A 25,127-nucleotide genomic window follows, 5' to 3' on the forward strand; every position below is an offset into this window, starting at 1 on the left:
TGGGACAAGATTATAGAAGCCCCTGGATAGTAAGCTGAAATTGCTACGTGCACATTGCAATTTGGTTGCATTTGAGTTCAAACTGGCAATTGGCCTTGGGATCCCTTGATGACATAGCACCTGGGGATAATACTGGTGATTTCATACATGTATGGTTGGTATTTATCAGCTCCCACATCTTTTGGAATTGTCCTATTTTCAAATGATTGTATCATTTCCTTCATGAATACACTCACATTTGCCAGACTACCTGGATAAAGTGAGAGGTCAGCTTATTGACCTCCTCTCCATAGGCCACCATCTATTTGACACTGAGACCCACTCCCATCTTCCTTGAGTCTCCCTGCCCTAGACAGTCATGATCCTACCCTTTCCAGGCTAGTTCCCACCTCTTTGACTTCTCCAGCTCCACCAAAATGCAAGCTCCTCTTTTTCTGCACACATTTTACATGTCCTGACCCTCCCTCCTGCCCTCAGACCTCCATGCTCAGGCATCGACCACTCACTCTTCTGTTATCATCTCTATGTTGACCATTCTCAGACATGGCTGTCTTTCACCAGCTCCTCTCTACTGCCTCCAGGAAACCTCAAACTCAACAGGCTCAGAGCAGAACTCATCATCTTATCTTCAATTTTTAAAAAAAATGCACAATTTTTCTCCCATGTGCCAATATGAGTTCTTGAAATCTCAACCTTGGAAATATTCCTTAATTCACCCCTCTCCCTCCACCCCCATTTATATTCCATCAATTGCCAAGCCTTGATAGTTCTAATATTTGATTTTTCCTTGTCCACTTCTTTCTTAAGTCAGACCACCACTCAGTCCTGGTCTTCACCTGTCACTGGTTTCTGCCACCGCCTCCAGACTTGTCCCCCTGCCCTAGATAGCATTCCTCCCAGCCTATCCTCCAAGCTGCAGCCCAAGCCGTCACTCTAAATAGCTCTGCATATGTGATCATTCCACTCTTCCCCTTAAAGCCTTTGGATGGTTTCTCACTACACTTGGAATCAAGTGAACACGCCTGACCGTAGCCTAAATGATCTATCTCATTCCCAGGCATCTCTAGCTCTCTGCATTCACGCCAACCTCATTTCTGACAGCCAAATCCCTGTTCTACCCCTGCCCCCCATACAGGGACTCAGGAATCCCACAGCACTAATCACAGCCTTCTCAGCACACTGAGCTCCCCTCTCAGTGGCAGGTATCCATACACGCTCCCCCCGCTGCACAGAAAACCCTTTCCCACTCTCTGCCTGGCACCCTCCTACCTGCATTTCAGAACTCAACCTAGAGAAGGGCTCTTCTGGGAAGCAGTCCCTGATGACCCCACAAAACTGGCCAGGTGACCTCCTCTTTGCTTATCTCATCAAGTACCATAAGTACCCAAACACCGTCCTGTCCGCCCCAGCAGGCTCCCTGAGGGTGGGGGCTGTGCTCTTAGCATCCCTTACACCCAGCCCAGCGCCCCTCACAGAGTAAATACATAAACGTTTAGTAAGTAAACAACAGAATAAATCAATATACCAACATGACTGCCATAACTATGATCTTCCCGTAATCACAACTTTATTTGTCTTCTTCTGGTAATATGTACTGAAAAAAATGTGGATTTCGGAGTTGGCCGAACTCGAGCCTGAATATCAGCTCTTATGCTTACTAGCTGTGCAACTTGGCTACGTTTACTTGTTTCCTTCATGGGCCTTAGTTTCCTCTTTCACCCAGTAAAGTGGGTATGATAAGAGTAATCATATCATATGATTGCTGTGAGAATTAAATAAAATCATGCCTACAAAGCAGTTATTACTCTGTTTGCCACATGGTCACCATTGCTCAACCAATATTGGGTGTATTATTACATACAGGGATCTTGTAAGAATTACATTAATTCCTTTATGTGAAACTCCCAGCCTGGCCCATAGTAGGTATTCAGTCAAGGTTAATTCCATCCCATCTACAATGTGCAGGTCCTCTTGAGATTGAAGTTAAACTCTAAATGCAGGGCACAGACTATCTCCAGAACAGGAGAGAGCAAGGCATTAATTTTATCAAAACTCCAAGCCCAGGTCTTATATACCAAGATGTCATTTAGGAAATGCACTTGCTTTTTTCCCCCAAAGGGAGACAGATAAGTTCTTCACTTACTCTCTCCATTTTAGATAGAACTGATAGTGCCTATTAATATAATTCTGCACACAGAGAAGGTCTTGCCAAAAGCAGCCTGGTGTTATGTTAGCTCTATCAATAAATCCAAAGGCCTGACAATTATTTTTAATTCCATTTGCAGGCTTGAGGTTATGCACAATTAATGCATACTATTAATTTCATAACTATAAATGTAACCCAAGCTTTCTTGGATCTTTATGCCCCAAAATGAAACCTTATGAATGTACTTTTGAGTTCTCAACTGGTTAAGAAGCTGTACTGTGGGAAAAAAGAAAAGAAGTAGAAAAAGGAAATTTCAGATAAATTTCCAAGACACATTTGGAAGAATCATCCTGGCCAGAGTGCTAAATGTCATTATGAGGTTAATAATATAAAATCCCCAGAATTTATATAGCCCTTTGTGGGTTACAAGTTGCTATTTATTATCTCATTTCATTTGGCTTTCATTGCAGAGAGTCACATAAAGGTGGAGATATTATTACAATTTCTCAGAGCAGTAAACTAATGTTCATTCAAGTAACGTGGACCAGATAAGGACAGCAAATAGGTGAAAGAACTAGAGACAGTTTTCTGACTGCTGGCCCAGGACTTGCTTAATTGCCTATATTTCAGTATTCAACTCCTTACACGGGACTCAAAGAGAAAACAAATGCAATGATTGTTTAGTATGTTCATCTTTAAACTTGAAGCCCAACTCCTCTGAGAAAAGAGAATGCCAGGGGGATTAACCAAGATGGCGGAGTAGAAGGACGTGCTCTCACTCCCTCTTGCGAGAGCACCAGAATCACAACTGGCTGCTGGACAATCATCGACAGGAAGACACTGGACTTCACCAAGGAGGATACCCCACGTCCAAGGACAGAGGAGAAGCCACAGTGAGACGGTAGGAGGGGCGCAATCAGAGTAAAATCAAATCCCATAACTGCTGGGTGGGTGACTCACAGACTGGCGAGCACTTATACCACAGAAGTCCACCCACTGGAGTGAAAGTTCTGAGCCCCACGTCAGGCTTCCCAACCTGGGGGTCCAGCAACGGGAGGAGGAATTCATAGAGAATCAGACTTTGAAGCCTAGTGGGAATTGATTGCAGGACTTCGACAGGACTGGGGGAAACAGAGAACCCACTCTTGGAGGGCGTACACAAAATAGTGTGTGCATCGGGACCCAGGGGAAGGAGCAGTGACCCTGGGGGAGACTGAACCAGACATAACTGCTGGTGTTGGGGGGTCTCCTGCAGAGGCGGGGGCTGGCTCTGTTTCACCGTGGGGACAAGGACACTGGCAGCGGAGGTTCTGGGAAGTACTCCTTGGCATGAGCCCTCCCAGAGTCTGCCATTAGCCCCACCAAAGAGCCCGGGTAGGCTCCAGTGTTGGGTTGCCTCAGGCAAAACAACCAACAGGGAGGGAACCCAGCCCCACCCAGCAACAGTCAAGTGGATTAAAGTTTTACAGAGCTCTGACCGCCACAGCAACAGTCAGCTCTACCCACCTCCAGAGCCTCCCATCAAGCCTCTTAGATAGCCTCAACCACCAGAGGGCAGACAGCAGAAGCAAGAAAAACTACAGTCCTGCAGCCTGTGGAACAGAAACCACATTTACAGAAAGATAGACAAGATGAAAAGGCAGAGGGCTATATACCAGATGAAGGAACAAGAAAAAACCCCAGAAAAACAACTAAATGAAGTGGAGATAGGCAACCTTCCAGAAAAAGAATTCAGAATAATGATAGTGAAGATGATCCAGGACCTTGGAATAAGAATGGAGGCAAAGATTGAGAAGATGCAAGAAATGATTAACAAAGACCTAGAAGAATTAAAGAACAAACAAACAGAGATGACCAATACAATAACTGAAATGAAAACTACACTAGAAGGAATCAATAGTAGAATAACTGAGGCAGAAGAACGGATAAGTGACCTGGAAGACAGAATGGTGGAATTCACTGCTGCGGAACAGACTAAAGAAAAAAGAATGAAAAGAAATGAAGACCGCCTAAGAGACCTCTGGGACAACATTAAACGCAACAACATTCGCATTATAGGGGTCCCAGAAGGAGAAGAGAGAGAGAAAGGACCAGAGAAAATATTTGAAGAGATTATAGTTGAAAACTTCCCTAACATGGGAAAGGAAATAGCCACCCAAGTCCAGGAAGCGCAGAGAGTCCCATACAGGATAAACCCAAGGAGAAGCACGCCGAGACACATAGTAATCAAAGTGGCAAAAATTAAAGACAAAGAAAAATTATCGAAAGCAGCAAGGGAAAAACGACAAATAACATACAAGGGAACTCCCATAAGGTTAACAGCTGATTTGTCAGCAGAAACTCTACAAGCCAGAAGGGAGTGGCATGATATACTTCAAGTGATGAAAGGGAAGAACCTACAACCAAGATTACTCTACCCGGCAAGGATCTCATTTAGATTTGATGGAGAAATCAAAAGCTTTACAGACAAGCAAAAGCTAAGAGAATTCAGCACCACCAAACCAGCTCTACAACAAATGTTAAAGGAACTTCTCTAAGTGGGAAACACAAGAGAAGAAAAGGACCTACAAAAACAAACCCAAAACAATTAAGAAAATGGTCATAGGAACATACATATCGATAATTACCTTAAACGTGAATGGATTAAATGCTCCAGCCAAAAGACACAGGCTTGCTGAATGGATACAAAAACAAGACCCATATATATGCTGTCTACAAGAGACCCACTTTAGACCTAGGGACACATACAGACTGAAAGTGAGGGGATGGAAAAAGATATTCCATGCAAATGGAAATCAAAAGAAAGCTGGAGTAGCTATACTCATATCAGATAAAATAGACTTTAAAATAAAGAATATTACAAGAGACAAGGAAGGACACTACATAATGATCAAGGGATCAATCCAAGAAGAAGATATAACAATTATAAATATATATGCACCCAACATAGGAGCACCTCATTACATAAGGCAATTGCTAACAGCTATAAAAGAGGAAATTGATAGTAACACAATAATAGTGGGGGACTTTAACACCTCACTTACACCAATGGACAGATCATCCAAAATGAAAATAAATAAGGAAACAGAAGCTTTAAATGACACAATAGACCAGATAGATTTAATTGATATTTATAGGACATTCCATCCAAAAACAGCAGATTACACGTTCTTCTCAAGTGCGCACGGAACATTCTCCAGGATAGATCACATCTTGGGTCACAAATCAAGCCTCAGTAAATTTAAGAAAATTGAAATCATATCAAGCATCTTTTCTGACCACAACGCTATGAGATTAGAAATGAATTACAGGGGAAAAAGCATAAAATACACAAACACATGGAGGCTAAACAATACGTTACTAAATAACCAAGAGATTACTGAAGAAATCAAAGAGGAAATCAAAAAATACCTAGAGACAAATGACAATGAAAACACGACAACCCAAAACCTATGGGATGCTGCAAAAGCAGTTCTAAGAGGGAAGTTTATAGCTATACAAGCCTACCTAAAGAAACAAGAAAAATCTCAAGTAAACAATCTAACCTTACACCTAAAGAAACTAGAGAAAGAAGAACAAACAAAACCCAAAGTTAGCAGAAGGAAAGAAATCATAAAGATCAGAGCAGAAATAAATGAAATAGAAACAAAGAAAACAATAGCAAAGATCAATAAAACTAAAAGCTGGTTCTTTGAGAAGATAAACAAAATTGATAAGCCATTAGCCAGACTCATCAAGAAAAAGAGGGAGAGGACTCAAATCAATAAAATCAGAAATGAAAAAGGAGAAGTTATAACAGACACCGCAGAAATACAAAGCATCCTAAGAGACTACTACAAGCAACTTTATGCCAATAAAATGGACAACTTGGAAGAAATGGACAAATTCTTAGAAAGGTATAACCTTCCAAGACTGAACCAGGAAGAAGCAGAAAATATGAACAGACCAATCACAAGTAATGAAATTGAAACTGTGATTAAAAATCTTCCAACAAACAAAAGTCCAGGACCAGATGGCTTCACAGGTGAATTCTATCAAACATTTAGAGAAGAGCTAACACCTATCCTTCTCAAACTCTTCCAAAAAATTGCAGAGGAAGGAACACTCCCAAACTCATTCTATGAGGCCACCATCACCCTGATACCAAAACCAGACAAAGACACTACAAAAAAAGAAAATTACAGACCAATATCACTGATGAATATAGATGCAAAAATCCTCAACAAAATACTAGCAAACAGAATCCAACAACACATTAAAAGGATCATACACCATGATCAAGTGGGATTTATCCCAGGGATGCAAGGATTCTTCAATATACGCAAATCAATCAATGTGATACACCATATTAACAAATTGAAGAATAAAAACCATATGATCATCTCAATAGATGCAGAGAAAGCTTTTGACAAAATTCAACACCCATTTATGATAAAAACTCTCCAGAAAGTAGGCATAGAGGGAACCTACCTCAACATAATAAAGGCCATATATGACAAACCCACAGCAAACATCATTCTCAACGGTGAAAAACTGAAAGCATTTCCTCTAAGATCAGGAACGAGACAAGGATGTCCACTCTCACCACTATTATTCAACATAGTGCTGGAAGTCCTAGCCACGGCAATCAGAGAAGAAAAAGAAATAAAAGGAATCCAAATTGGAAAAGAAGAAGTAAAACTGTCACTGTTTGCAGATGACATGATACTATACATAGAGAATCCTAAAACTGCCACCAGAAAACTGCTAGAGCTAATTAATGAATATGGTAAAGTTGCAGGATACAAAATTAATGCACAGAAATCTCTTGCATTCCTATACACTAATGATGAAAAATCTGAAAGAGAAATTATGGAAACACTCCCATTTACCATTGCAACAAAAAGAATAAAATACCTAGGAATAAACCTACCTAGGGAGACAAAAGACCTGTATGCAGAAAACTATAAGACACTGATGAAAGAAATTAAAGATGATACCAACAGATGGAGAGATATACCATGTTCTTGGATTGGAAGAATCAACATTGTGAAAATGACTATACTACCCAAAGCAATCTACAGATTCAATGCAATCCCTATCAAATTACCAATGGCATTTTTTACAGAGCTAGAAAAAATCATCTTAAAATTTGTATGGAGACACAAAAGACCCCGAATAGCCAAAGCAGTCTTGAGGGAAAAAAACGGAGCTGGAGGAATCAGACTCCCTGACTTCAGACTATACTACAAAGCTACAGTAATCAAGACAATATGGTACTGGCACAAAAACAGAAAAATAGATCAATGGAACAAGATAGAAAGCCCAGAGATAAACCCACGCACCTATGGTCAACTAATCTATGACAAAGGAGGCAAAGATATACGATGGAGAAAAGACAGTCTCTTCAATAAGTGGTGCTGGGAAAACTGGACAGCTACATGTAAAAGAATGAAATTAGAATACTCCCTAACACCATACACAAAAATAAACTCAAAATGGATTACAGACCTAAATGTAAGACTGGACACTATAAAACTCTTAGAGGAAAACATAGGAAGAACACTCTTTGACATAAATCACAGCAAGATCTTTTTTGATCCACCTCCTAGAGTAATGGAAATAAAAACAAAAATAAACAAATGGGACCTAATGAAACTTCAAAGCTTTTGCACAGCAAAGGAAACCATAAACAAGACCAAAAGACAACCCTCAGAATGGGAGAAAATATTTGCAAATGAATCAACGGACAAAGGATTAATCTCCAAAATATATAAACAGCTCATTCAGCTCAATATTAAAGAAACAAACACCCCAATCCAAAAATGGGCAGAAGACCTAAATAGACATTTCTCCAAAGAAGACATACAGACGGCCAAGAAGCACATGAAAAGATGCTCAACATCACTAATTATTAGAGAAATGCAAATCAAAACTACAATGAGGTATCACCTCACACCAATTAGAATGGGCATCATCAGAAAATCTACAAACAACAAATGCTGGAGAGGGTGTGGAGAAAAGGGAACCCTCTTGCACTGTTGGTGGGAATGTAAATTGATACAGCCACTATGGAGAACAATATGGAGGTTCCTTAAAAAACTAAAAATAGAATTACCATATGACCCAGCAATCCCACTACTGGGCATATACCCAGAGAAAACCGTAATTCAAAAAGACACATGCACCCGAATGTTCATTGCAGCACTATTTACAATAGCCAGGTCATGGAAGCAACCTAAATGCCCATCAACAGACGAATGGATAAAGAAGTTGTGGTACATATATACAATGGAATATTACTCAGCCATAAAAAGGAACGAAATTGAGTCATTTGTTGAGACGTGGATGAATCTAGAGACTGTCATACAGAGTGAAGTAAGTCAGAAAGAGAAAAACAAATATTGTATATTAACGCATGTATGTGGAACCTAGAAAAATGGTACAGATGAGCCGGTTTGCAGGGCAGAAGTTGAGACACAGATGTAGAGAACAGACATATGGACACCAAGGGGGAAAAACAGCGGTGGGGTGGGGATAGTGGTGTGCTGAATTGGGCGATTGGGATTGACATGTATACACTGATGTGTATAAAATTGATGACTAATAAGAACCTGCAGTATAAACAAACAAACAAAACAACTAATACTAAACTTTCATTGGGTTATTTGTATGGAAATATGTTAATATAAATGTTTCAGACATTACATGAAATTTCTAAAAATCTTATATGTTCTGGTATAATGTTATAAGTCATAATCCTAGTTATTACTTTAAAATGTATATCTCAGAAATAACTAATTTTCTTGTCAACTGCATTATTATGAACTTTCATCAAATCTTTAACCGTGGTCATTTTTAAGTCTTTTGTCATTTACAGACAGTTCTGGGTGTACTCTGATGCTTTTGTTAATATGTTCCTATAAAAGGGTTTCATCTTCAGGAAATTCATGGAAAAGACTCTGACAAGTACAGGTTTCTGGTACCTGACTGTACTGCTGAACTGAATGAATAAGCATTTTCAGAACTCTAATGAAAAACTGATGAGCTCATAAAAGTGCTAACAAAAGATCAAGATGAAAAAAAAAAATTAATTACATGGGACTGAGTGAACTGATGATGATGAGTATAATTTTTGTGACTTTCTGGTTGAATTTAAAAAAAGAAAAAATCCCACAAGAACTCAGAGGCAAAGAATATACAAATCAATTTTCACTGCAAAGTAAAGGAGCTGTTGCAGTGGAGGATTACTGGACTGAATGTCAATATTATGACATAGTATGAGTGTGTTTCATGTTTGGTAATTGCAATCATTGTTGCTTTTGTTGTGGTCATCCATGTACAATGCTTGGTGTCAGTCTATTTATCTCTTGTAAAAATAAAATACAGTGTGTGTGAAAAAAAAAAAAAAAGAGAATGCCAACAGTAGGCTTCCAGAAACCCACTCAAAATGCAAAAACAAACAAACAAACAACAACAAAACCCTTGATAATTGTCATTAAAAAATCCATACTGTACTTTGCATAATGGCTCCCATTTGTTAAACTTTTTCTATGTACCAGGCCCTTTGCTGGATATTTTACATATGTTATTTATAATCCCCCAAGTTATGAAGTGGCTGGGTGACTGTGTTGCAATTAATTCACTTCTCCAGCCTCAGTTTTCTCATCTGTAAAATAGAAATAATTACGAAATCTACCATTTAGGGTTCTGGTGAACATAAAACGTGATAATGTATGTAATATGTTTGGTTCAGGGCCTGTGGCACAGTCAATGCTCAGAAATTGTTAGGCTCTTTGTTTCCACTATTTGGAATTATTATATATCAGAAAAACAAACTGCGTGCTTTTCTCACTTGCATCCTCTACCTCCCACAGCACTGGGTGATGTCCCCTGCATTTTAGAATTTGATTGAGGAAGATAACAGGACTTAGTGGTCAAAGCACGGGTTTCAGAATCAGAAAAAAGGGGGTTCAAAACTCGGTTCAGATTCTTGGAAATTAACCAGTTCTTTGTATTCTTTAGTTTTTTCATTTATAGAATGGGGATAATAATAGTACCAATCTCATTAAGACTTTGTGTGAATTAAGAGAGATCATGTATCTAAAGCTCTTTCTGACGTACAGGAAGCATTTAATAAATGGTAGGATTAATATCCTTACAGAAACCCCATGGGGTAGGTATTACCATTGGCTCCATTTTACTGATGGAGACACTGATTATCTGAGAAATACAAAGAATGGCAACTTTTCAGGGTTGACGTGGGTCTCAGAACTATCAACTCCTATGAAATTGATCAAACACCCCTCTCTCCTAAATGTCTCAGCTACTAACCAGTGCCAGGCTCAATGAAGCGGGACGAGGGCATCAGCCCATTTCTGCTGACCATGGTGCTGACCTGGCTTTGCCTGCATGTACCACTCCCTTATCTTTGGACACTGATTTGGGATTTGGGCTCTGGGTTAGACACATCTTTGTCTCCAACTTCTGTCCTGATTGACTGGATGGGTGTCCCACATTTTTGAATCCTCATCCATTTTCAACGAGGTGACAATTTCTGAATGCAAAGGCCAGGGTGTCATTTTGGTAATGAAACTCAAATCCTTCTGTGTTGATTCGAGGCACCAACTCGAAAGCATCTGTGGAGAGAGATGTGTACAGTCCCTGCCAAGGAACCCTGGTCAAGTTTCTTACTCTGTCTGAATCTCAGCTCCTCACTTGTTAAAACAAGGTAAATGTTCCTGCTTTTCCTCTAGGAAGGGTGGTTGTCAGGATCTCTTATCCAAATCCAATTCTTGCTCTCCTTTTCTACCTCGTACCTGCCTGTCCAGTTTTCCTCAAACACACTTTAATCGTGGAAAGAAAAAATATGCCGTCAACTATAATCTGCTGTGCACACAGAGGCCAGTATGGTGGGGAATGATATGAAGAATCAGGTTTCTTCCAACTCAGATTGTCTGTTTCAACTTTAAACACAGCATAATCAAGGGGACATTGTTTTCTTCAAGTCATTTTACAACTCCCTTCAAGGGAATGAGAATTGATTCTCTTGTCTTTTCCCAACTTCAGGATTTTTTCCTCATTTGCATTTCCAATGGAGTCTTTATTTCCACACTGAGAGAAATCAAGATGGTTCCGCCCCTACCTCCTTCCTTCTCAAACAGGTCCATTCCATCTTTCTAATTTGCAGAATTATAATTCAAATGGAAGGAAAATAGACTCCAAGAACTCTATAGACATGATTGCAATGAGTTTTAAAACACATGTTCAAAAGACAACAGCTACAGATAATGAACGTATGATGGTGTAATGAGGAATGAACACACAGCATATTGCAGGAGTGGAGGGCGACTGACAGCTTTATGTTTGCAGAGGAATGCTGACTGGTTTTGCACAAAGATGCGAGAGACTGATTATGTGGCAGATTTTTCATGCAACTCAGTAGAATGTTTTGGGCTAAGATCAGGAAGAGATGCCTGGTTCAGTGGGGAATCTTGTACCTCTAACAGCCCATCTTGCAAATACTGAGAGCATGTCCACCATGCAGGGATGGGGGCTCCCAAGGTAGGTTTTCATAATTAAAGCAATCACAACCTTCACTATCAATATACAAAGAACCCCCAACTCTACCATATGGTGTCGTCAAAATAAAATTGACTTTATCATCTGACAGACCTGAGCTGGAATCTAGAAGTTGCCACTTACTTGCTTCTGTAACCTTGGGCCAGTCAACAATCTTCTCAGAGCCTCATTTTCTTTATATATAAACTGGGGAAGGGATGATAGTACTCATGTCAATATCTGTTTAAAAGGGGTCAAAGTAATGAATATAAAGCCCCTAGGCCATAACTAGGACACAGAAATTATTATTTTTTATTATTAATTATTTTTAAAATGTGGGGAAATATATCAAGGTATCAGATAGCCAATTTTTTCGTCTTCAGCATCTAGAAAGCACAGTAAGTCTGTCACAGTTTAGAGATCAACACTCAGAATATTCAATCTTTTTCTATCTGCCTTTCTCTCTGGCCCAACCCAGGCTCCAAAGCCAAGAAAAACAGCGTAGTGGGAAGTGCAGCTTCTGCTGCCAATAGCACAGATGAGAAAACCAAACTGCAGCTACAGAAGGCAGCCTGACACAGCCACTTGTAGCCAGAAGCAGATTGCTGGGGTAATACTCTTCACCGTTCTGCCTCTTTTCTTACAGACAAATGTCATTCCTGTCTGCACCATCAGCATGTAAATGAGGGAAATAACAAACATGACAGACACAATGCTAAGAAAGTAGAGAGCAGGTCCAGACAGCAAATCATGGAGGTCTGGTGGTTGTAGGTGGGTGGGAAGCAATCCAGCTGCAGCTAGCTAACTGGATAAATTGTGAAATGAGGAAAAAATAATAAGGGGCTTCAAATGTTTGTGATTCAGTTAATAAAATGGGCCAAATGATCTTCACCCTTTGGATAACTCTTCTTCATCCTTTAGGACTCAGGACATATGTTAGCTCTTTCGAGGAAGCCTTTTCTCATCCCTTTCCTAATACCCAGGCTGGGTAGGTGTCCTGCAGTGCCCTGGGCTTACCTCTACTATTAACACCCATCTATGTTGCAATTGAAAGTTCATTTCTCTGTCTCTCCCACTAGACTGTGACCTTCCTGAGGGCAGGGACATTGTATTATTCATTTTGGCTTCACCCACACCTACCCCCAGCCTGGCACAGAGTAGGTACATGGCAAACAGATCAGCAGTGGGTAACTGGGTGGGGGGTCGAGAGTGGCTGACCAGGTGGATGGATGAAAGTTGGTTGGTCAGATGGGTTGATGGATGGATGGACGGACGGATGGTTTATTATATAGATGACTGATCATTGGATGATTGGCTGGGTGGACAGATAAATAAACATATAGATCAATCACATGGGACATTCATTGTTAATAATTAATGTATCTTAAAGAGTAAGATTTGAGTCTACATAAAGGGCTAGGTATTGTCATTCATTCCCTCCACTCAACCTCCAAGGAAGATAATATTCACAAGAATCTCTAGGTCCTTTATGAAAATTTCCATCATTCATCCTAGAAACTGTGTCAAGTGGCGGAATGAGCACAAGACTGGGAGACTCACAAGACCTAAATTTGAATATTTTCTCAGCTATTGAAAAAATGTCACTGAATATCTCCAGGTCTTCCCTACTCAACAATCAGAGAATACCACCTACATCATAGGGTTATCACTGTAGCTGAAGTGAAATAATAAATATAAAGCCAATGTTGTAAGGTTTGGCTTATAATAGGTGCTCAACAAATGCTTACCATTTATTTGCCTTATATTCAGAGGATGTCTAAATTCAATCCCCTTACTCTACTCATTTTCAAACTTATTTTAGAAATTTTGTATCTTTTCCCCAAAAGAAAGCTTGCTTGGAGCACCAATATACCAATCAGATAAAGCTTTACCATCTCTGGCTATAGCTGTATCTTGTCTCATTAACCCCTATCCAGTCAGAGACCCCTGTGGCACTATGAAAGAAGCTAGCATTCCAGGGAACATAGTTAGAAAAAAAAACTTTCTCCTAGATAACGGAGGAAGTCTATTCTATGTTCTGCAGCACTGAGACCGAAGCCTGGTGTTCATCCTCTCATTCTCTCCTTTCCTCCCTTTCTCCCTCCCTCTCTTTCCCCTCTATCACAGGAGCTCAGGGCTTTGCATTCACTTACAACACAGAAGAGTTGATGACCCAGTCAGAAAAAAAAAATGGTTTTCATCTGTCTGTTCAGGACTTTCTAGAAATACTTCCAACTGAGAGGCTCTTTGAATAATTTACTCATCTGAGATCATTTCAATAATCTATTCACTCATTTTCATAATTGATGGCAAGGCAAGCTGTCAAGGGTATAGCTTTTGTCTTACATTTATACCATCTGTCAGCTTAATTATGCCCCTTCACTCTCAGACAGCTTCCTTATCAAACTGGGTTTGTGAGTTGGGTAGAGATGGATACTCCAGATGACATCCTGGTTGATTCTGGTTCTATTGTAATACTGCTTACGTTCAAATTCTGCCTTCACCATTATATGACCTTGGGCAAGTCATTCATTCCATGCAGCTTTCAATTTCTCTCCTATAATATGGAGCTCTAATGATACCTGGAGCTGGCATTTACTGATCATCTACTATGTGCCAGTCAGTGTTCTAAGCACTTGACATAGTATTTTGTTTAATTTTCCCAACAACCCTATGAGGTAAGTACTATTATTACCTCCCTTTTATACATGAGAAAGTGCAGAGGATATTGTGATATTTAAGTGAGATAATGTATTGAAAACACTCTGCTTGGTGTCTGGCATATAACAGGAGCGTAACAAATGGCAGCTGCTGCCATCATGACCCCCCGTCAATCAACAGCACCATCATCATCATCGCCATCAATCATCTTTATCATCAACATTCCCATCAAGGCATGTTCCCATAGAGATGTCTTTTCTATGAACTGCTTTTTTTAAATTTCAGAAATCTAGAAAACTATTAGCAGACTATTGCCTTGCAGAAAAGCATGGTTCAACTGCTGTTCTTTTTGGAGTTAGGCTTATATTACAACTGCAAGAAAGAAAGGAAGGAAGGAAGGGAGGGAGGGAGGGAGGGAGGGAGGGAGGAAGAAAGGAAAGAAGGAAAGAAGGAAAGAAGGAAAGAAAGAAAGAAAGAAAGAAAGAAAGAAAGAAAGAAAGAAAGAAAGAAAGAAAGAAAGAAAAAGAACCATGCAAGACAGAAACAGATACACATACACACACACACACACACACACACACACACACACAAGGAGGTGGAATCACTCATTTCAGTTTGATGTGTTAATTTGCTATAGACCTATTGTACTTTCCCCACTGTGACCTAACAAATTGTACCGTGTAGGTATTTAAAACAGTCACCATGCATGATTCTAGGGAAGTCAGAGGATAATTTTAAATCTTTTGTAATGGCTTAATTTTCCCTCTCTGTGGCTTACATCATTTGAGAAACTTAATGATCATTATATAAGGAAACAAATTAAATTTCACACAGCTTCTGCTAAGGTGGTGATATTACCAAACCCATTTTACAAAAGGGCACTTGATTTTAGCTGTGGATTCTGGAGAATAAAGGAAACAGAGAGAAAGGGAAAGAGGGGGAGAAAAAGGGAAAGGGGGGGGAAGGGATGAGAGATGAACCACGTCATTTACAGGCATGACAAATTTCTTCTGGAAGTACTCAGCCCAGAAATGCCTAAACACAAACCCATGCCTAAAAAAAATTTTTTTAAAAATCTTTCTGACTTCTCTCTTTCACGAATCTCTCAGCAAATCATACAGTCAGTGCCATGTGCTTTCAGTTCTGTTGCTGAAATTTCTCAGATGCCATTGCCACTGTTCTTGTTCACACTTACATTCCCTTTAACCTGAGCTACTTAAATAGCCCCTTAGAAAATTTCCCCAAGATCCATACCAATCACCATTTTATTTTTGAAGAAGTAGTTTAGTTTTTATCTAAGAGAACAGGCTATGCGGTTCTTATCCTGGCTTTGCAACTTATTAGCTCTGTCATCTTGAGCAAGTTATTGAATTTCTCTGGGCCTTATCCCCTACATATGTAAAAGAGGGTAACAGTAGTATCTGCATCACAGTGTTCATGTGAGCATTAGGTAAGTTTATATATTTGAACGTTTAGCACCCTGCATGGTGTGTCATCAATACTAAACGAGTATTAGCTATTACTATTATTATTTTTATGTTGTTCTCCCATCTCAAGCTCTTCAACAGTACCCCAAAGGTGACTGAATAAAATCCCACAGTCTATAATTCTAATTCCAGTATGGTCCTTCATTCCCATAATTTCCCTTTAAACAATCTGCTTTCGTCTTCTATTGCCATGTAACAAATGGCCTCAAACATAGCCACTTGAAACAATGCTCCCTTATGACCTCACAGTTCTGTGGGTCAGAAGTCCAGCGGGGCTCAGCTGGGTTCTCTGCTCAGGGTCACATGAGGCCAAAACCAAGCTGTCACTCAGCTGGGCTCATAGCTGCAGGATCTGGGAAGAATCCACTTGCAGACTCATTCCGGTTGTTGGCAGAGTTCAGTTCCTGGAGGTTGTAGGACTGAAGTCCTTGTTTCCTTGCTGGCTGTTGGCCAGAGACTAAACTCATCTCCTAGTGGCCACCTGCTTCCCTGTCATGTGGCCCTCTCAATCTTCCAATCCAGCAGTCAGACAATTCCTGCTCATGCTCAAATCTCTCTGACTTCCTCTTCTGTTATTAGTTTCAGAAAACTCTCTACTTTATAAGGCCCGTGTGTAGAGAACAAACCTATGGACATCAAGGGGGAAAAGGGGGGGTGGGATGAATTGGGAGATTGGGATTGACATATATACACTAGCTAATATGTATAAAATAGATAACTAATGAGAACCTGCTATATAGCATAGGGAACTCTACTTCACTTTGTTGTACAGTAGAAACTAACACAATATTGTAAAACAACTATACACCCCCCCAAAAAAAAGGCCCATGTGATTAGGTTAGGCCCAGCCTGATAACACTCCTTTTGATTAACTCAAAGTCAACTGAAAAACTCCTTTTGCTATCGAACGTAACAATCACAGAAGGCATATCTCGTCATATTCACAGGTCATCCTCCTAGAAGAGAGGATTATAGAAGAGTGAGGGTCATTGGGGGTCATTCTTAGAATTCTGCCTACCATACAAGCTATGTTTCAAACACATTGAACTCCTTCTCAAATGAGCCTTGAGCACGCTTGCCTCTGGACTTTGGCTTTCAATGGTCCTTCTGCATGGAATGGCCTCCCCACACATGTTCAGAAGGTCTCATCTGAGACCCTGCTCAAATTAGAAGTCCTCTGTATAGATGCCCTTGATCAGCCAGCCTACATGTAATATATCCCTTCTCCAAACAGCATAGACTTTTATCAGAGCATCTTCTGTGGCACATTTCATACTGTCTTGCAATTACGAGCATCTCCTCATGCCCTATGACACTCTAAGGCAGGTCCATGTCTCATTGCAACCCTCAACAATGGCTTGCACATAGTAGGTACTCAGGAAATTTTGCTTGACAGAATAAAAGTGTGAATAAATAAGGGTTATATACCCCAAATTCAACCATCTCTGCTTAAGGGGGACAGATTTAACTAAAATATCAGTTATTCAATAACTCAATATTTGTTGAGGCCACACCAGGTGATAGGAACTATACTACATCCATAAACAACGTTTCACTTGGCACTGTTACTGTCTCATTCAGCAGAGATTACTCTAGGTGCTACAGGACTCCAATTTCCTTATTTCCTTTTCTCCTGTACCACTGCTCTTAAGCATTGCCACTAAGCGAGGGAGTTATGACATTATCTAATTAGAGACCCCACCATGGGAAAACTGCACCCCATGCATACACCATTGTGGGTGAAAGCCTCGATAGATCTGGTAACACACTGATATGCCACAGTCAGAACTGGGGATCAATCTTAGCTTTTTCTAAGATCTCCTTTATCGTATATGTACTAGGAATTCTTTAACTGGCATCTGCTTCATTATGCACAAGACACAGGAACAGGGTACAACCCCTTCTTCAGTGAGCCAGATTGGAAGGTGGAACTTCTGTAGAACAAAAAAGACGGCCTGTGAGACGTGATAAATGCTTATACCCCAAGTTCCAACTGGTTGGGTTTCAGTGAAATCTGCTGCATCCAGTGAGAACAAGGAGGTGGGTGCCACTCTAAGGATAGGAGGAACTCCCTTAATTTCTCCTCTAAAATATTGCTTTCCCACCAGCTGTAATTCAGTACGATGTAGGAATTAGGAATGCAGCCTGTGGGGTCAGGCAGTCCTCCATTCACATCCTGCTTCTACCGTATGCAGGATCTGAGGCAGGTCCCTGGCCTCTCTGAACCTGAATTTCCATTTATGAGGCAAGGATAAGAATACCTACTGTAGATGAGTTGTTGAAATGACTAAATGAGCTCATGGACATAAAACTCTCAGCATAGTTCTTGGTATAGAGTAGCTCTTAGTAAATGGTGATTGAAGTCAGCATTACCAGCAGATTGTATAGAGGCCCTTCTAGGCATTAGAAATAGCACCTTGTGGTGCAGCCAAAGAAGCATGTGGCAGGAACAGACCTTTCCCTGATGGGGCTCACAGTCGACGTGAAGATGAACGTGCAAGCAAATAATTATAATGCAAGCTGCTGACACTCTTAGGAGTTAGTATACAGGTCTGTACAAAGTGGAAAGGACACAGCCTGATTTGGATTATCCAGATGTAGAATCAATGGAAGGGGTGCCCTTGGCAAAAAGAGGAAAGCGTTCAAAGAGACAGGAACTGAGACAGAGAATGAGCAGAGGACAAGTGGCTATGAGGGCTTGGAGGACGTTGGGAGGATGAGAATGAAGCTTTCTGTGCCGGGACACAGGAGAGTAACCGTACTTGAGAGAAGAAAGTGGTGACTTTGGCTTTGGGCAAGATGAAGTGGAGGTCTATGGGCTGTCCGTGTAAGGGAGTCCCGGTGCCAAGTCTGGACATCAGGAGATCTGGGCTGGAGACAGGGATCTGGGAGTCATCACAGTGTGGAAAGCAACTGATATCAAGGGCACCAAAGAGAACGCAAGCAGAGTGGTGAGAATAAAGAGGGAAGCAGACGCATCAGAGAGACGGGAATGGGACCCTTCATTCAGGAAGACGTAATGCTGGGTCTCCCTTTTGTCTTCTGGGGCATCTCTACCATCTTTAATTAGCACTTCTCTAGAAAAGAAGAGGGTGGTTTTATTTTAATATTTATGATTTTTGTCCCATTCATGCTTGAAGTCAAAACTGCTTTAAAAACCTTTCTTTAAATCTCTCTCCCTCCCCCCCTCTCTTTCTCCCTCTTTCTTTCTCTCTAAATATATATGCTTTTTAAAGCTAGTCTGTATGTATGTTATATGCATGTGCATATACACACATAGTTTTTTCATTTTAAACTGGTGTAACCCTAAAATGGTAAATAGAATTATTCCCAAAGCCTTTTTTCAAGTAGTTAATAAGATGATTCAACATGGAGAAATCCAATCTTTTACTCAATGTCCCCACCCTTGGTCAAATGTTACCCATTTGACCAAGTCAAGTCCACCCCTCTCTCCCCAGACATGGCTCAGTAATGAGCTACTTGAGGAGAGGGGTGGTATCCTATTCATCCTTGCCTCACTCTGGTGCAGATGGAATGTTGGCCATAGAGTTGGCCCACAGAGGGTGTTTATTGTATTGGCCTGGGCTGCCAATTGGCTTGTAACCAGGGTATTATTTTCAAGCATCTCTGGGAAGGCTTGGACCCACTAAGCTCCAATGCAGAGCAAATCCATCGGAAAAAAAAAAAAGGAGAGGCAGAGGGCATGGAAGTCCCAATTTACAAGAGGAAAGTCAGCTCAGACCTGAGTTCTGTGTCTGCTGAACACAAGCGGGCACTGTGCACAGCACTGGAATAATCCACGCCAGCTGCACACAAAGGCCCAGCAGAAAGCACATGTCCCTCTAAGGGCTTGTCATGTTTTCCAAGACACCCTCACTACATGCTGCTTCCAGTGACTCCACTGAGTGACCTCAGAGATGAAGAGAAATCTCCTCTGAGTCCCAGAACAACAGCTCCCTCCTTCTGCAGACCTTCCCCTCTGCTGACCGGCTGTACCAGCATGTGCTGCTGGGGGACGGCTTTAAGGATAACATGACTGGTATTTACCTGCTCCACTGGCTTCCTCTTTCTTCGAGACAGAAGCACAAGGAGTTATTTCTGAAGCACTGGATCCCCTGAGCGCTGAGAGAATAGACCAACCACAGGAAGCATTTGTACATTCTAAGCTCAACTCAGCAGCAATTCCCCGAGCTGCCTTTTTGGGAAATTGCTATATTTCAACAGAAGTTTGAAGGAGGACACACAAAATATTAAAAGGGTATTTTCTGTATGTGGAAATGGAGCCTATCAAGGGCTGCCTGCTTTTATGCAATGTTATCACCTGCACTACAGTGGCCTCCCTGTAAACAGGCTCCCTGGCAAATGAGATAGGTCCAAAGGCAGCACAGAGAATTCACAGGTGTGAGCCAAGCCTGACCCAGGACTGGTTAAATCCAACCAACGAGAATGATTTTACAGCTCCAAAAGTGAGCCTCAGACTGTGTAACTTCAAAAGGTGGAAAAGTAACTCCAAATGTAATAACAAAAGGCAGAAAGGCTCAAGTTCTCTACCTCTTATTATGGACAAGAAAAAAATAACTTGCATTTTGACTTTCCATTTGCAAGAGGAGAGAGAAGCCAGAATTTGAAGGATGAATAAAAGAAAGTAAGGATGCAGGGAAGCATTACAGGAAAGAAAAAAAAAAAGCATGTTCAAAGTCCCAGATACATAAAGGAACCAGCTCAGACATGGAGATGTGAGCCACTTAGGACAGTGGGCTACAGGGTATACCAGAGGGAAGAGCGGAGGTAACACCTGGGGACAGAATCCAATGCTTTCCTCAAGCATCACAAAAGTGCACAAAATCCCAACCCATCCCTCTCCACACACACACCAGAGTCTAAGTTCCATGAATCAGAAATTGTTGTTTGGTCTCTCCTGTTCACTGATAGATTCCAAGCATCAAGAATAGTGTCTGGCACATAGCAGGCACTGAATAAACATTTGTGGAATGAATGAATAAACCAAGTCGTCACTCAGAGCTTGGGTGTACCGCCTAAAGAAAAAATCAAGTAAGCGTTCAATAAACAATGGCTATTGTTGTCAAAACTAGTACTCATGTCAGGGAGTTAAGCATGAAAACTCTGTAAACATTGGTAATTAATTGTGCAGGGTATCTCAATTTGAACAGTTTCAAAATATATCTTTTAATTAAGATACAATGGCATGCAATGAAACAAACAAATCTTGTGTGATAGTCTGATGCATTTTGACAAATGTTCAAGACAAGGCATATTGCCATAACTCTAGAAAGTCCCCTGTGCCCCTTTCCTATTAATTGCCCTCCTCCAAAAAAGCAACCATCATTCTGATATCTAACCCCATAGACTAGTTTTGCCTCTTCTTGAACTTCATAAAAATGGAATCATACAGTATAATCTTCTGTGTCTGGCTTCTTTTGTTCAACATAATATTTTTGCAATTCATCTGCACTGTTGTGGGTATTACCAATTCGTACCTTATTAATGTGTAGCAATTCCTTTTATGAATATATGTAATGTATTTACCCATATCCTTGTTGATGAACCTTTGAGTTCTTTCTGATGTTTTGCTATTATGAATGTCTTATATAAATATTACTTTTGGGGTATATGTTTAAATTTCTTTGCAGTAAATACCTAGGAGTGGAATTGCTGGATCATAAGGTTGGTGTATGTTTAACTTTATAAGAAACTGCCAAACGGTTTTCCACAGTGGCTGGAATTTTAACCCCCGTCAGCAATATGTAAGAGATTCAGTTGCTCCATGTCCTTACCAGCACTTGGTATTGTTGGTCCTTTTCATTTGAGCCATTCAGGGGGTATGAAGTGGTAGCTCATTGTGGTTTTAATTTGCATGTCTCTGATTATCATCAATGTTAAACATGTTTTCATATACTTATTGACTATTTGAGTAAAATTTTTCGTGAAATTTCTAAGTCAATTTCCTGTTTTAATTGTGTGTTGTTTTTATTATTGATTTTTAGGAGTTCTTTATATATTCTGGATATGAGTCCTTTGATTGAGATATATTTTAAAAAATATTTTTTCTGGATTTGTGGCTTCTCTTTTTCGGTTTCTAACAGTGTCTCTACATGGGCAAAGATTTAAATTTTGATGGAGTCTGGTTTATTACTTTTACTGTATGCTTTCTCAGATCTCAAAAATATCCTCCTATATTTTCTTATAGAAACATTGTAGTTTTAGCTTTTATATTTAAGTCTGAAATTTATTTTAAGTTATTTTTTGTGTATAGTGTGAGCTACGGGTCAAGGGTTTTTTTTTTTTTTTTTTTCAGTGAGACTATCCAGTTGATCTAACGCCATTTATTTAAAAGGCTCTGCTTTCTCCCATTGTTATAATTATTCATCAAAAATCATTTGAATACATATTTGTGAGCCTATTTTCATTATTTCATCATTATTCAAGATGTTAGTTATAGGATTTTCATAGATAACTTTTATCAGATTGAGAAATTGCCCTTGTTTATCAAGAATGAATATTAGATTTTGTCAAATGCTTTTTCTGCATCTATTGAGATGACCATATAATTTTCTCCTTATTATGTCAATATGGTAAATTACATTGATTTATTTTTAGAATGTTAAACGAATCTTGCATTCCTAGAATAAACCCCACCTATCCATGATGTAGTATCCTTTTCCAATATATTGCTGAACTATGATTACTAATATATTGAAAATCTCTGTGTAGATTGGTATAATTTCTTTCTAAAATATTTGATAGAATTCACAATGAAGCCATCTATGCCCAAAGTTTTTCTTGTTTTTTAAATGGGAAGGCTTTTAGTTATGAATTCAGTTTCTCAAGCAAATTTAGAGCTATTCAGATTGTCTATCTCTTTTTCTGACAGTTTTGGGAAACTGGTTCTTCAAGAAATTTGCCCGTTTTGTCTACATCATCAAATTTGTTGGCATAAATTTTTCATAATTTTTAAAATCATATTAATGTCTGTAGACTCTGGAATGTCTGTTGTGATATCCCCTCTTGCATATTTAGGATTGATTATTAGTATTTGTGTCTTCTTTCTTTCGTGTGATCACTCTTGCTAGGAATTAGAAATTTTATTCTTTTTAAAGAACTAGCTTTTGGCTTTGTCGATTTTCTCTATATTTTGTGTTCTTCTGTGTTGATTTTTACTCATATTTATTTCCTTCCCCTACTTCATTTGGGTTTACTTTGCTCTATTCTTTCTAGCTTCTTAATGTAGAAGCTTAAATCGTTGACTTTACACTTTCCTTTTTCCTTTTTTTATTATAAGCATTGAAAGCTATGGATTTCCCTCTTAGCACATCATCAAATTTATTCTTCAAATTTTGATATGTTGTGTTTTCATTGTCATTCCATTAAAAATATTCCCTAATGTTTTTCTGATTTCTTCTTTGACCCATAGGTTATTTAGAAGCATGTTACCTAATTTCCAAACATCTGGGGATTTTCTATATATATTTTTGTCATTACTTTTTATTTTAATGCTGTTATGGTCAAAGAATGCATTGTGCATATTTTAATCCTTTTAAATATACTGAGACTCATTTTAGGCTCCACAATATAGTCTACTTCGGTGAATTTTTCAAGTGTACTTGAAGGAATGTATATTTTGTGGCTGCTGGATGTAGCAGAAAAATCTGTGAAGCTTCTACTTCAGAAGTCCCTTCTAGGAATCTGTCACTGACCCCCTGCCCCAAAGTCAATGCTTCCGTTTGCACAGCATTCTCTTCTGATCCTATTTAATTATAATATGACTTCCACACTATATCCTGTATCTTCCTACCCCTAAGTCTCTCAGGCCTCCATCTGATGTGCAAAATGAAAATAAACCTCGAGCTGCTGAAGTAGTTTAGAGACCATGCATTGCTTGCCCAGAAAGACACAATAACAATATAGTCCTTTTCCTTTTCAGTCCTCTTATTCTGCTTTCTGTATGATATTATGTGGACTAATTTGAGAGCTGAATTATGGGAGAGGGGGTATGCCACTGGGACAGATATTGCCATTGTATGCATGGGATCATCTACAAATTCCCTGTGAAATCTCTCCTCTCTGACTCAGTATATGGCTTGTGTGGTACATCAGATGAGTTTTTCCTGCACATTGATTTTTTATATTTTTTATAGTTATTATATATGTTCTAGGAAATGTGCTTTACAAGAAATACAACCCTCTCCAATCCATGATTTGCAGAAGTGATACATTTAAGTTTTGGAAATGAGTTGATTCAAAGCAAAAGACTAAGTACATGAAAATACAAGGGGTTCATTCATAGGGCAAAATGTGTGAATATGGTACCCCATTATGAGGTTTAGGCAAACTGGTGTGATCAGTGCCAGATAGTGAACACTTGCTACTGCAATGATGTGAACCAAACTTCACTGCTTTTAAATTACCTTAAGTCTTTCAAGGACACTTCCTACTCAGATTTGAGAACCCAACACAAAGAACAGCACCCAACTGCCACAGTTCACCCAGGGAAAGCATCTCCATCTTACAGTATCTGTCTGCCTTGTTCCATCAAGGGTCATGGAATGACATGTGGAGCTGCTCAGAGGGAAATACTTTGGGAAAAGGAGTAGTTTGAGCTCCCTTGCTGCCCACACCTTTCCTGCCTCCCCTGTATTCGGCACACAGAAGGATGCTCACCTTTTCCCATTCGCGGTCCTTGTTCAGCACGATGACCACCAGCCTGGGGTGCACCTGATAGCCTTCCTCAGTGAAGGACAAGTCTTTGCCATCCCATGTCACATTGACCATAAATCTAGAGAGAGGAAGAGAAAAACAAATGTTTAGGGAAGAATTAAAAAGGTTTCAAACAAATAAGCGGATGCCACCATCAGTATAACACTGAGAAGGTGTAAACTCATCACAAGTAGCCTCTATCTGTGGAAGCATCAGTACCCACACAGGCTCTTCTAATTTCCATGCAATCTTTTTCATAAGCCTGTAATCACTCCCAAAATCCCCAATCCTGTATAGGCATTAGTAATTTATTGCAGAAAGCACAGGGGATGGAACATATTTGTCCTGCCAGACTATAGACTTTTGTTCAAATGATCTTCTTACAGGAGGATCTGAAAGCATGTTTTAACAAGCTTCCCTAAAGGAAACTGCTTGCTCATAAACCACATGGTATACAACGTCAAAGAAATGATATCCATTCATTCATTATTCATTACTCATTATTCATTCAACTATTCAAATATTCAATATTTAATATTTATTAAATATTTGCTACATGTCAGGACTCAGCTAGTTGG

The 25,127-nt window shown here is 39.7% G+C and overlaps 1 protein-coding gene across 2 annotated transcripts in view; it reads right to left on the reverse strand.

Moving 5' to 3' along the window:
* The window catches only part of GRIN2A (glutamate ionotropic receptor NMDA type subunit 2A), a 368,737-nt gene that overhangs the window by 96,407 nt on the left and 247,203 nt on the right, over positions 1 to 25,127 (reverse strand). For both annotated transcript variants that reach the window (XM_061208159.1, XM_061208160.1), the window contains one exon: positions 24,514 to 24,628. In XM_061208159.1, coding sequence (XP_061064142.1) covers positions 24,514 to 24,628 — 115 coding nt within the window. The remainder of the gene's footprint in view (positions 1 to 24,513; positions 24,629 to 25,127) is intronic.

Source organism: Eubalaena glacialis, chromosome 13 (genome assembly GCF_028564815.1).
Source record: "Eubalaena glacialis isolate mEubGla1 chromosome 13, mEubGla1.1.hap2.+ XY, whole genome shotgun sequence".
Classification (NCBI taxonomy): domain Eukaryota; kingdom Metazoa; phylum Chordata; class Mammalia; order Artiodactyla; family Balaenidae; genus Eubalaena; species Eubalaena glacialis.